The sequence below is a fragment of the Salvelinus namaycush genome, chromosome 13 (assembly GCF_016432855.1).
Source record: "Salvelinus namaycush isolate Seneca chromosome 13, SaNama_1.0, whole genome shotgun sequence".
In the NCBI taxonomy this organism is placed as follows: Eukaryota; Metazoa; Chordata; class Actinopteri; order Salmoniformes; family Salmonidae; genus Salvelinus; species Salvelinus namaycush.
Window position 1 is genome coordinate 35,060,749 of NC_052319.1, and position 13,619 is coordinate 35,074,367.

Below are 13,619 nucleotides of genomic sequence, written 5' to 3' on the forward strand. Positions count from 1 at the left end.
GTATATGATCTGCAGCCATAGAGGTAGATACATGTATCTGCGCATAGAGATAGATACTATGTATCTGCACCAATAGAGAAGAACTAGTTATGCAGATAAGGTAGAACTATGTATCTTGCAGCATAGAGATAGATACTATGTATCTGCAGCCATGAGTAGATACTATGTATCGCAGCCATGAGGTAGATACTATGTATCTGCAGCCATAGAGATAGATACTATGTATATGCAGCCATAAGGTAGATAATATGTATCTCTGCAGCATTAGAGATAATAATGTATCTGCAGCTAGAGGTAGATATACCGTATCTGCAGCCATAGAGGTAGATACCATGTATCTGCAGCCATAGAGAGTAGATACATGTATCTGCACCATAGAGATTAGATTACCTGTATCTGCAGCCTAGAGGTAGATACGGTATCTGCAGCCATAGAGGATAATACCATGTATCTGCAGCCATAGAGGTGATACTTGTAATCTGCAGCCATAGAGGTAGATACCATGTATCTGCAGCCATAGCAGATAGATACCACTGATCATCTGCAGCCATAGAGGTAGATACTATGTATCCTGCAGCAATAGAGTAGAATACCATGTATCTGCGCCATAGAGGTAGATACCATGTACTGCAGCCATAGAATAGAACTATGTATCTACACCATAGAGGTAGATACGCATGTATCTTGCAGCCATAGAGGTAGATACTATACCATGATATCTGCAGCCATAGAGGTAGATACTATGTATCTGCAGCACCCAATAGGATAGATACTATTATCTGCAGCCATAGAGATAGATACTGATGTAGTACTGTCAGCCATAGAGGTAGATACTATGTATCTGCAGCCATAGAGGTAGATACTATGATCTGCAGCCATAGAGAGAATACTATGTATCTGCAGTCCATAAGAGGTAGATACCTATCAGTATACTGCAGCCATAGAGATAGATACTAATGTTATATGCAGCCATAGAGGTAGATACTATGTTCTGCAGCCATTAGAGATAGATACTATGTATCTGCCGCCATAGAGTAGATACCATGTATCTGCGCCATAGAGTAAGACCATGTATCTGCAGCCATAGAGTGATACCATGTATCTGCAGCCATAGAGGTAGATACTATGTATCTGCAGCCATAGAGTATGATACTATGTATCTGCGCAAGAGATAGATATATGTATCTGCAGCCATAGAGTAGATACTATGTATCTGCAGCCTAGAGGTAGATACATGTATCTGCAGCCATAGAGGTAGATACTATGTAATCTGCAGCCATAAGATAGATACTATGTATCTGCACCATAGAGTAGATACATGTATCTGCAGCCATAATTGGTACATGTATCTGCAGCCATAAGGTAGATACTAGCTATCTGCAGCCTAGAGTAGATACTATGTAATCTGCAGCCATAGAGGTGATACCCGTATCTGCAGCCATAGAGGTAGATCCATGTATCTGCGCCATAGAGGTAGTATCTGAGTATCTGCAGGCATAGAGGTAGATCATGTATCTGCATCAAGGATAGATACCATGTATCTGCAGCCTAGAGTAGATACCATGTATCTGCAGCCATAAAGGTAGATACCATGTATCTGCACCAAGAGATAGATACTATGTCTGCAGCCATAGAGATAGTACTATGTATCTGCAGCAGCCATAGAGGTAGATACCTATGTATCTGCAGCCATAGAGATGATACTATGTATCTCAGCCATGAGAGATACTATGTAATCTGCAGCCATAGAGGTAATACTATTATCTGCAGCCATAGAGATAGATACATGTATCTGCAGCCATAGGGTAGATACATGTATCTGCAGCATAGAGGTAGATACCATGTATCTCAGCCATAGAGGTAGATACCATGTATCTGCAGCCATAAGGTAGATACCATGTATCTGCAGCCATAGAGTAGATACCGGTATCTGCACCATAGAGGTAGGTACCCTTAGTATCTGCAGCCATAGAGATAGATACTATGTTATCTGCAGGCCATAAGATGAATACTATGTATCTGCAGCCATAGAGATAGATACTATGTATCTGCAGCCATAGAGATAGATAATGTATACTGCAGCCATAGAGTAGATACTATGTATCTGCAGCCATAGAGGTAGATACATGTATCTGCAGCCATAGAGGTAGATACCATGTATCTGCAGCCATAGAGGTAGATACCATGTATCTGCAGCCATAGAGGTAGATACTATGTATCTGCAGCCATAGAGATAGATACTATGTATCTGCAGCCATAGAGATAGATACTATGTATATGCCCATAGAGGTAGATACTATGTATCTGCAGCCATAGAGTAGATACTATGTATCTGCAGCCATAGAGATAGATACTATGTATATGCAGCATAGAGATAGATAATATGTATCTGCAGCCATAGAGGTAGATACTATGTTATGCAGCACTAGATGTAATACTATGTTCTGCAGCCATAGAGATAGATACTATGTATATGCAGCCATAAGGTAGATACTATGTACTGCAGCATTAGAGTAGATACTATGTATCTGCAGCCATAGAGGTAGATCCATGTATCTGCAGCCATAGAGGTAGATGCCATTATCTGCAGCCATAAGTAGATACTATGTATCTGCAGCATAGAGTAGATACTATGTATCTGCAGCATAGAGATAGATACTTATGTATCTGCAGCCATAGAGATAGATACTATGTATCTGCAGCCATAGTAGATACATGTTCGCCATAGAGTAGATACATTGATCTGCAGCCATAGAGATAGATACTATGTATATGCAGCCTAGAGTAGATACTATGTATCTGCAGCCATAGAGGAGATACATGTATCTGCACCATAGAGGTAGATACCGATGTACTGCAACCATAGAGGTAGATACATGTATCGGCAACCATAGAGGTAGATACTATGTATCTGCAGCCATAGAGATAGATACCTATGTATCTGCAGCCATAGAGGTAGTATACGCGTATCTGCAGCCATAGAGGTAGATCATGTATCTGCAGGCCATAGAGGTAGATACTATTATCGCAAGCATAGAGGTAGATACCATGTTCTGACCTAGAGATAGATACCATGTTCTGCAGCAATAGAGGTAGATACCATGTATCTGCAGCCATAGAAGGTAGATACTATGTATCTGCAGCCATAGAGATAGATACCATGTATCTGCAGCCATAGAGATAGATACATGTTATCTGCAGCCATAGAGGTAGATACTATGTATCTGCAGCATAGAGATAGATACTATGTATCTGCAGCATAGAGATAGATATATGTATCTGCAGCCATAGAGATAGATACCATGTATCTGCAGCTAGAGGTAGATACATGTATCTGCAGCCATAGAGATAGATACATGTATCTGCAGCCATAGAGGTAGATACATGTATCTGCAGCCATAGAGGTAGATACCATATATCTGCAGCATAGAGATAGATACATGTATCTGCAGCATAGAGATATACCTGTATGTGCATATAGAGGTAGATACCATGTATCTGCAGCAATAGAGGTAGATACATGTTATCTGCAGCCATAGAGGTAGATACCATGTACTTGCAGCATAAGAGATAGATACTAGGTCTACAGCCTAGAGGTAATACATGTCTCTGCAGCCATAGAGGTGATACATGTATCTGCAGCCATAGAGAATAGATACCATGTATCATGCAGCCATAGAGGTAGATACATGTATCTGCAGCCATAGAGGTAGATACTATGTATCTGCAGCCATAGAGTAGATACATGTATCTGCAGCCATACGAGGTAGATACCATGTATCTGCACCATAGAGGTAGATACTATGTTTCTGCAGCCATAGAGGTAGATACTGTATCTGCAAGCCATAGAGGTAGATACCATGTATCTGCAGCCATAGAGTAGATACCATGATTGCACATAGAGGTGATACGGTATCTGCAGCCATAGAGGTAGATACGCGTATCTTGCAGCCATAGAGAGTAGTACGCGTATCTGCAGCCATAGAGTAGATACCGCGTTCTTGCAGCCATAGAGATAGATACTATGTATCTGCAGCCATAGAGATAGATACCATGTATCTGCAGCATAGGTGAACAGGATGCAGATAGAGGTAGATACCGTATCTGCAGCCATAGAGGTAGATACCATGTATCTGCTAGCCATAGAGGTAGATACCGCGTATCTGCAGCCAAGAGGAGATACCGCTATCTGCAGCCATAGTAGTACGATGCAGCAAGAGTAGAACCGCGTATCTGCAGCCATAGAGATAGATACTATGTATCTGCAGCCATAGAGATAGATACTATGTATCTGCAGCCATTAGAGATAGATACTATGTATCTGCAGCATAGAGATAGATTACTATGTATCTGCAGCCATAGAGGTAGATACTATGTATCTGCAGCCATAGAGGTAAAGTACTATGTATCTGCAGCCATAGAGTAAATACGTATCTGCAGCCTAGAGATAGATACTATGTATCTGCAGCCATATGAGGTAGAGTACCATGTATCTGCAGCCATAGAGGTAGATACATGTATCTGCAGCCATAGAAGGTAGTATACTATATACTCTGCAGCATAGAGCTAGATACTATGTATCTGCAGCCATAGAGATAGATACTATGTTATCTGCAGCCTTAGAGATATATACTATGTATCTGCAGCCAAGAGTAGATACCATGTATCTGCAGCCATAGAGGTAGATACCATGTATCTCAGCCATAGAGTAGAATACTCGTATCTGCAGCCATAGGGTAGATACCTGTAGCGCGCCATAGATATAGATAACTATGTATCTGCAGCATAGAGAGATACCATGTATATACTGCAGCATAGAGGTAGATACCATGTATCTGCAGCCATAGAGTAGATACTATGTATCTGCAGCCATAGAGTAGATACTATGTATGCAGCCATAGAGATAGATACTATGTATCTGCAGCCATAGAGATAGATACTATGTATGCAGCATAGAGGAGATACATGTATCTGCAGGCATAGAGGTAGATACCATGTATCTGCAGCCATAGAGATAGATACATGTATCTGCAGCCATAGAGGAGATACTATGTATCTGCAGCCATAGAGGTAGATACATGTATCTGCAGCCATAGAGGTAGATACTATGTAGCTGCAGCCATAGAGGTAGATACCATGTATCTGCAGCCATAGAGTAGATACCTGTATCTGCAGCATAGAGGTAGATACCATGTATCTGCAGCCATAGAGGTAGATACCATGTATCTGCAGCCATAGAGTAGATACCATGTATCTGCAGCCATAGAGGAGATACCGGTATCTGCAGCCATAGAGATAGATACCTGTATCTGCAGCCATAGAGATAGATACTATGTATCTGCAGCCATAGAGATAGATACCATGTATCTGCAGCCATAGAGGTAGATACATGTATCTGCAGCCATAGAGGTAGATACATGTATCTGCATCATAGAGGTGATACCATGTATCTGCGCCATAGAGAGTAGATACCATGTATCTGCAGCCATAGAGGTAGATACCGCGTATCTGCAGCCATAGAGATAGATACCGTATCTGCAGCCATAGAGTAGATACTATGTATCTGCAGCCATAGAGATAGATACATGTATCTGCAGCCATAGAGGTAGATACATGTTATCTGCAGCCATAGAGGTGAGATACCATGTATCTGGCAGCCATAGAGATAGATACTATTGTATTGCAGCCATAGAGGTAGATACTATGTATCTGCAGCCATAGAGATAGATACTATGTATCTGCACCAGAGTAGTACTCATAGAGGTAGATACATGTATCTGCAGCCATAGAGGGTAGATACCATGTATCTGCAGCCATAGAGGTAGATACTATGTATCATGCAGCCATAGAGATGATACTATGTATGCAGCCATAGAGATAGATCTATGTATCTGCAGCCATAGAGGTAGATACTATGTATCTGCAGCCATAGAGATAGATACTATGTATCGCGCCATAAGATAGATACTAGATATGCAGCCATAGAGGTAGATACTATGTATCTGCAGCATTAGAGATAGAATTACTATGTATCTGCAGCCATAGAGGTAGAATACTATGTATCTGCAGCCATAGAGATAGATATATGTATTGCAGCCATAGAGGTAATACTATGTATCTGCAGCCAATGAGGTAGTATACCATGTATCTGCAGCCATAGAGTAGATACCATGTATCTGCAGCCATAGAGATAGATACTATGTATACTACAGCCATAGAGGTAGATACCATAGTATCTGGCAGCCATAGAGGTAGATTACCATGTATCTGCAGCCATAGAGGTAGATACAGTATCTGCAGCCATAGAGTAGATACTATGTATCTGCAGCCATAGAGATAGATACATGTATCTGCAGCCATAGAGATAGATACTATGTATCTGCAGCCATAGAGTAGATATATGTATCTGCAGCCATAGAGGTAGATACTATGTATCTGCAGCCATAGAGAAGATACTATGTATCTGCAGCCATAGAGGTAGATACTAGTATCGCCAGCATTAGAGATAGATACTATGTATCTGCAGCCATAGAGGATAGATACCATGTATCTGCAGCATAGAGGTAGATACCATGTACTGCAGCCATAGAGGTAGATACCATGTATCTGCAGCCATAGAGGTAGATACTATGTACTGCAGCCATAGAGATAGTACTATGTATCTGGCAGCCATAGAGATAGATACATGTACTGCAGCATAGAGATAACATGTATCGCAGCCATAGAGGTAGATACAGTATCTGCAGCCATAGAGGTAGATACTATGTTCTGCAGCCATAGAGGTAATACCATGTATCTGCAGCCAGAAGGTAGATACTATGTATCTGCAGCCATAGAGGTAGATACCATGTATCTGCACCATAGAGGTAGATACTATGTATCTGCAGCCATAGAGGTAGATACCTATGTATCTGCAGCCATAGAGGTAGATACATGTATCTGCAGCCATAGAGGTAGATACGTATCTGCAGCCATAGAGTAGATACTATGTATCTGCAGCCATAGAGATAGATACTATGTATCTGCAGCATAGAGATAGATATATGTATCTGCAGCATAGGATAGATAATGTATCTGCAGCCATAGAGTAGATACTAGTATCTGCAGCCATAGGATGATACTATGTATCTGCAGCCATAGAGTAGATACCATGTATCTGCAGCCATAGAGGTAGATACTATGTTATCTCAGCCATAGAGGTAGATACATTATCTGCAGCATAGAGATAGATACATGTATCTGCATCATGAGGTAGATACCATGTATCTGCAGCCATAGAGTAGATACCATGTATCTGCAGCCATAGAGTAGATACTATGTACTGCACCATAGAGATAGATACTATGTATCTACGCCATAAGGTAGATACATGTATCTGCAGCCATAGAGGTGATACTATGTATCTGCAGCCATAGAGATAGATACTATGTATCTGCAGCCATAGAGATTAGATACATGTATCTGCAGCCATAGAGATGTAGCATGTATGCAGCATAGAGGTAATACTATGTATCTGCAGCCATAGAGGTAGATACTATGTATCTGCAGCCATAGAGATAGATACATGTATCTCAGACATGAGTAGATAACCGCGGATCTGCAGCCATAGAGGTAGATACCATGTATCTGCAGCCATAGAGGTAGATACCTGTATCTGCACCATAGAATAGATACATGTATCTGCAGCAATAGAGGTAGATACCATGTATCTGCAGCCATAGAGGTAGATACCATTATCTGCAGCCATAGAGATAGATACTATGTATCTGCAGCCATAGAGATAGTATACTATTATCTGCAGCCATAGAGGTAGATACTATGTATCTGCAGCCATAGAGATAGATACTATGTATCTGCAGCCATAGAGATAGATACTATGTATCTGCAGCCATAGAGGTGAGATACTAATGTATCTGCACCATAGAGATAGATACTATGTATCTGCAGCCTAGAGTAGATACCAGTATCTGCAGCCATAGAGGTAGATACCTGTTATTGCAGCCATAGAGGTAGATACCATGTATCTGCAGCCATAGAGTAGTTATACCATGTATCTGCAGCCATAGAGGTAGAATACCATGTATCTTGCAGCCATAGAGAGTAGATACCATGTATCTGCAGCCATAGAGGTAGATACCATGTATCTGCAGCCATAGAGGTAGATACATGTATCTGCAGCCATAGAGGTAGTATCATGTATCTGCAGCCATAGAGGTAGATACATGTATCTGCAGCCATAGAGGTAGATACTATGTATCTGCGCCATAGAGTAGATACCATGTATCTGCAGCCATAGAGTAGATCTATGTATCTCGGCCATAGAGGTAGATACCATGTATCTGCAGCCATAGAGGTAGATACCATGTATCTGCAGCCATAGAGTAGATACCAATGTATCTGCAGCCATAGAGGTATATACCGCTATCTGCAGCCATAGAGGTAGATACCGGTATCTGCAGCCATAGAGCTAGATACCGGTATCTGCAGCCATAGAGATAGATACCGGTATCTGCAGCCATAAGCATAGATAGATATGTATCTGCAGCCATAGAGTAGATACCATGTATCTGCAGCCATAGAGTAGATACCATGTATCTGCAGCCATAGAGGTAGATACCATGTATCTGCAGCCATAGAGGTAGATACGCGTATCTGCCAGCCATAGAGGTAGATACCGTATCTGCAGCCATAGAGGTAGATACCGCGTATCTGCAGCCATAGAGATAGATCTGTATCTGCAGCATAGAGATGATACTGCTATCTGCAGCCATAGAGATAGATACTATGTATCTGCAGCCATAGAGGTAAATCATATGTATCTGCAGCCATAGAGATAGATACTATGTATCTGCAGCATAGAGATAGATACTATTCTGCGCATAGAGATAGATACTATGTATCTGCAGCCATAGAGATAGATACTACTGTATCTGCAGCCATAGAGGTAGATACTATGTATCTGCAGCCATAGAGATAGATACATGTATCTGCAGCCATAGAGATAGATACCATGTATCTGCAGCCATAGAGGTAGATACCATGTATCTGCAGCCATAGAGGTAGATACCATGTATCTGCAGCCTATAGGTAGATTACCATGTATCTGGCAGCCATAGAGGTAGATACCCTATCTGCAGCCATAGAGGTGATACCGTATCTGCAGCCTAGAGTAGATACGTCGCAGCCATAGAGTAGATACCGGTATCTGCAGCCATAGAGAGTAGTACTATGTATCTGCAGCCATAGAGATAGATACCATGTATCTGCAGCCATAGAGGTAGATACTATGTATCTGCAGCCATAGAGGTAGATACCATGTATCTGCAGCCATAGAGTAGATACCATGTATCTGCAGCCATAGAGGTAGATACATGTATCTGCGCATAAGGTGATACATGTACTCTGCAGCCATAGAGGTAGATACAGTATCGCAGCAATAGAGGTGATACCGCGATCTGCAGCCATAGAGATAGATACCAGTATCTGCAGCCATAGAGATAGATCTATGTATTGCAGCCATAGAGATAGATACCATGTATCTGCAGCCATAGAGGTAGTATACATGTATCTGCAGCATAGAGAGTAGATCCATGTATCTGCAGCCATAGAGGTAGATACCGCGTATCTGCAGCCATAGAGATAGTACTAGTATCTGCAGCCATAGAGATAGATACTATGTATCTGCAGCCATAGAGAGATACATGTATTGCTGCAGCCATAGAGGTAGATACCTGTATCTGCAGCATAGAGGTAGATACCATGTATCTGCAGCCATAGAGGTAGATACCATGTATCTGCAGCCATAGAGGTAGATACCATATATCTGCAGCCATAGAGGTAGATACCATGTACTGCAGCCATAGAGATAGATACCACGTATCTGCAGCCATAGAAGGTAGATACTATGTATCCTGCAGCCATAGAGGTAGATACCATGTATCTGCAGCCATATAGGTACGATCGCGATCTGCAGCATAGAGATCGCGTATCGCAGCCATAGAGTAGATACTATGTATCTGCAGCCATAGAGGTAGATCCGCGTATCTGCAGCCATAGAGATAGATACCATGTATCTGCAGCCATAGAGGTAGATACCATGTTCTGCAGCCATAGTAATACCTGTATCTGCAGCCATAGAGATACGCGTATCTGCGCATAGAGATCGCTGTACTGCAGCCATAGAGATATACTATGTATCTGCAGCCATAGAGGTAGATACCGCGTATCTGCAGCCATAGAGATAGATACCATGATCTGCAGCCATAGAGGTAGATACCATGTATCTGCAGCCATAGAGGTAGATACCATGTATCTGCAGCCATAGAGGAGATACCATGTATCTGCAGCCATAGAGGTAGATACCATTATCTGCAGCCATAGAGTAGATACCATGTATCTGCATCCATAAGTAGATACCTGTTCTGCAGCCATAGAGGTAGATACTAGGTATCTGCAGCCATAGAGAATAGATACTATGTATCTGCAGCCATAGAGATAGATACTATGTATCTGCAGCCATAGAGATAGATACCATGTTATCTGCAGCCATAGAGGTAGATACCATGTATCTGCAGCCATAGAGGTAGATACCTGGATCTGCAGCCATAGAGGTAGATACCATGTATCTGCAGACATAGAGGTAGATACCATGTATCTGCAAGCCATAGAGAGTAGATACCGCGTATCTGCAGCCATAGAGATAGTACAGTATCTGCAGCCATAGAGGTAGATACTATGTATCTGCAGCCATAGAGGGTAGATACCATGTATCTGCAGCCATAGAGGTAGATACCGCGTATCTGCAGCCATAGAGATAGATCTGAGTATCTGCAGCCATAGAGATAGATACTATGTATCTGCAGCCATAGAGGTAGATACGGTATCTGCAGCCATAGAGATAGTACCATGTATCTGCAGCCAATAGAGGAGATACATGATCTGCAGCCATATAGGTAGATACCGTATCTGCAGCCATAGAGATCGCGTATCTGCGCCATAGAGATCAGCTATCTGCAGCCATAGAGATAGATACATGTATCTGCAGCCATAGAGGTAGATACTAGTATCTGCAGCCATAGAGATAGATACTATGTATCTGCAGCCATAGAGGTAGATACATGTATCTGCAGCCATAGAGTGATACATGTACTGCAGCCATATGTGATACGTATCTGCAGCATAGAGATAGATACCATGTATCTGCAGCCATAGAGGTAGATACCATGTATCTGCAGCCATAGAGGTAGATACCGCTATCTGCAGCCATAGAGGTAGATACCATGTTATCTGCAGCATAGAGATAGATACCGCGTATCTGCAGCATAGAGATACGTAGATACCGTTTATCCGGCTTTATACAAGTGCCAAGCTGTTAGCGTCATACCCAAGAACTTGAGGGTGTATCACACATGCCATAAGGTCTTCCCAAAGCACTGAGTAAAGGGTCTGAATACTTATGTAAAGTGATATGTTCAGTTTTTAATTTTGAATGAATTTGCAAACATTTCCTAGAAACCTGTTTTGCTTTCGTCAGTATGGGGTATTGTGTGAGATTTGATGACGATTATATTTTTTGGACCATTTAGAATAGGTGGTAACATAAGGAAAAGGTGGAAAAAGTCAAGGGTCTGAAAATGTTCCAAATGAAACTGTACGGCCACGCAATGGGGGAGAGGATGAGGAGTAATATGCCAGGTACGGTTGAAGAACCTTCAGAACTTTACCTGCAATATGTAGCCATGAGTTTGTTGGGTCTCACTACAGTTGGTGGAGCAGGAAGTAGAAGAGAGAGAGAGCAGCAACGCGGGAAAGAATGAGACCATGTTAAGACAAGGGTAATTCACAGTGAATACGCTCCAGAAATGTTACAATGGCAATGAAAGTAACTATGAACAGGAATTACATACTTACCTTTTTACCCTGTCACGCACATTCTCTGAAAGGCAAAGATGGAAGACAGAATGAATAAACAGCAAGTACGATTTGAAGCGTGTAATATAGTAGTTACACCACAACCATACAAAATAAACAGCTGAAAGCCATCCAATTTGGATGAATAGATGTAGAAGTTGCAGACATACAGTACAGTCAAAGTTTTGACCCACACCTACCAATGCAGTGATAACCACACCTCATGTTTATATCGGACTGGAACGTAGCATATCCAAGTACCTTTCAAAAGTATTTCTAACGCTTGACTTATTCCACATTTTTACTATTTCTACATTGTAGAATAATAATGAACATCAAAACTATGGAACTAAACATATGGAATCATGTAGAAACAACAAATTGTTAGGCAAATCAAAATATATTTTAGACGCTTTAAAGTAGCACCCTTTGCCTTGATGACAGCTTTGCACACTGTCATTCTCTCACCAGCTACCTGAAATGCTTTTCCATAGTCTTAAAGGAGTTCCTTATGATGAGCACTTGTGGCTGCGTTTCCTTCACTCTGCAGTCCAAAACTCATCCCAACCATCTTAATTGGTTGAGGTCGGTGATTGTAGAGGCTAGGTCATTATACAGCACCCTCATCTCCTTCTTGGTCAAATAGCCCTTAACAACCTGGGAGGTGTGCTGGGTTATTGTCCTGTTGAAAAAACAATGATAGTCCTAATAGCGCTAAAACCAGATGGGATGGCGTGTGCCGGAATGCTGGTGTATACGCCATGTTTGTAAAGTGTCCCTTGAATTTCTAAATAGATCACAGACATGTCCACCAGCAAAGCATCCCCAACCAATCACACCTCTCCTCCATGCTTCATGGGGGGAACGACACACATGCGGAGTCATCCGTTTTCACCTACCTGTGTCTCACAAAGACATGGCGGTTTGGACACCAAATCTCAAATTTGGACTCATCAGACCAAAGAAGATTTCCACCGGTCTAATGTCATTGCTCGTGTTTCTTGGCCCAAGCAAAGTCTCTTCTTATTTTGTCCTTTAGTAGTGGTATCTTTGCAGCAATTCGACCATGAAGGCCTGATTCACGAGTCTCACTGAACAGTTGATGTTGAGATCGCTGCTACTTGAACTCTGTAACATTTATTTGGGCTGCATTTCTGAGGCTGGTACTCTAATTAACTTATCCTCTGCAGCAAAGGTAACTTGGATCTTCTTTCTGTGTCGTCCTCATAAGATCCAGTTTCATGCAGCCTTGATGCTTTTTGTGACAGCATTTGAGAAACTTTCAAAGTACTTCAATGTTCCTAATTGACTGACCTTCATGTCTTAAAGTAATGATGGACTGTCGTTTCTCTTGCGCTCATTTGAGATGTTCTTGCCATAATATGGACTTGGTCTTTTACCAAATAGGTAAAAAATATCTCTGTATACCAACCTGCCTAGTCACACACAACTGATTGGCTCAAATGCATTAAGAAGGAATAAATTCCATAAATGAACTTTTAAACAAGGCACACCTGTTAATTTGAAATTTATTCCAGGTGACCACCTCAGACGGGCTGGTTGAGAGAATGCCAAGGTTGTGCAAAGCTGTCATCAGTCAAAGGTGGTTACTTGAAGATCTATAATATGTTTTTGACAGTTGACACTTTGCTGGCTATGTTATTCATAGTTTTGTTTTGGTGTCAATATTATTTACTACGGTGTAGAAA

General features: G+C 41.6%; 1 protein-coding gene across 1 annotated transcript in view; it reads left to right on the forward strand.

The window, feature by feature from the left end:
* LOC120058109 (BCL-6 corepressor-like) overlaps positions 1–13,163 on the forward strand; it is a 74,874-nt gene extending 61,711 nt beyond the window's left edge. Inside the window, exon 8 of the mRNA XM_039006585.1 lies at positions 13,142–13,163. Within this exon, the coding sequence (XP_038862513.1) occupies positions 13,142–13,163 (22 nt within the window). The remainder of the gene's footprint in view (positions 1–13,141) is intronic.
* Positions 13,164–13,619: the final 456 nt, after the last annotated feature.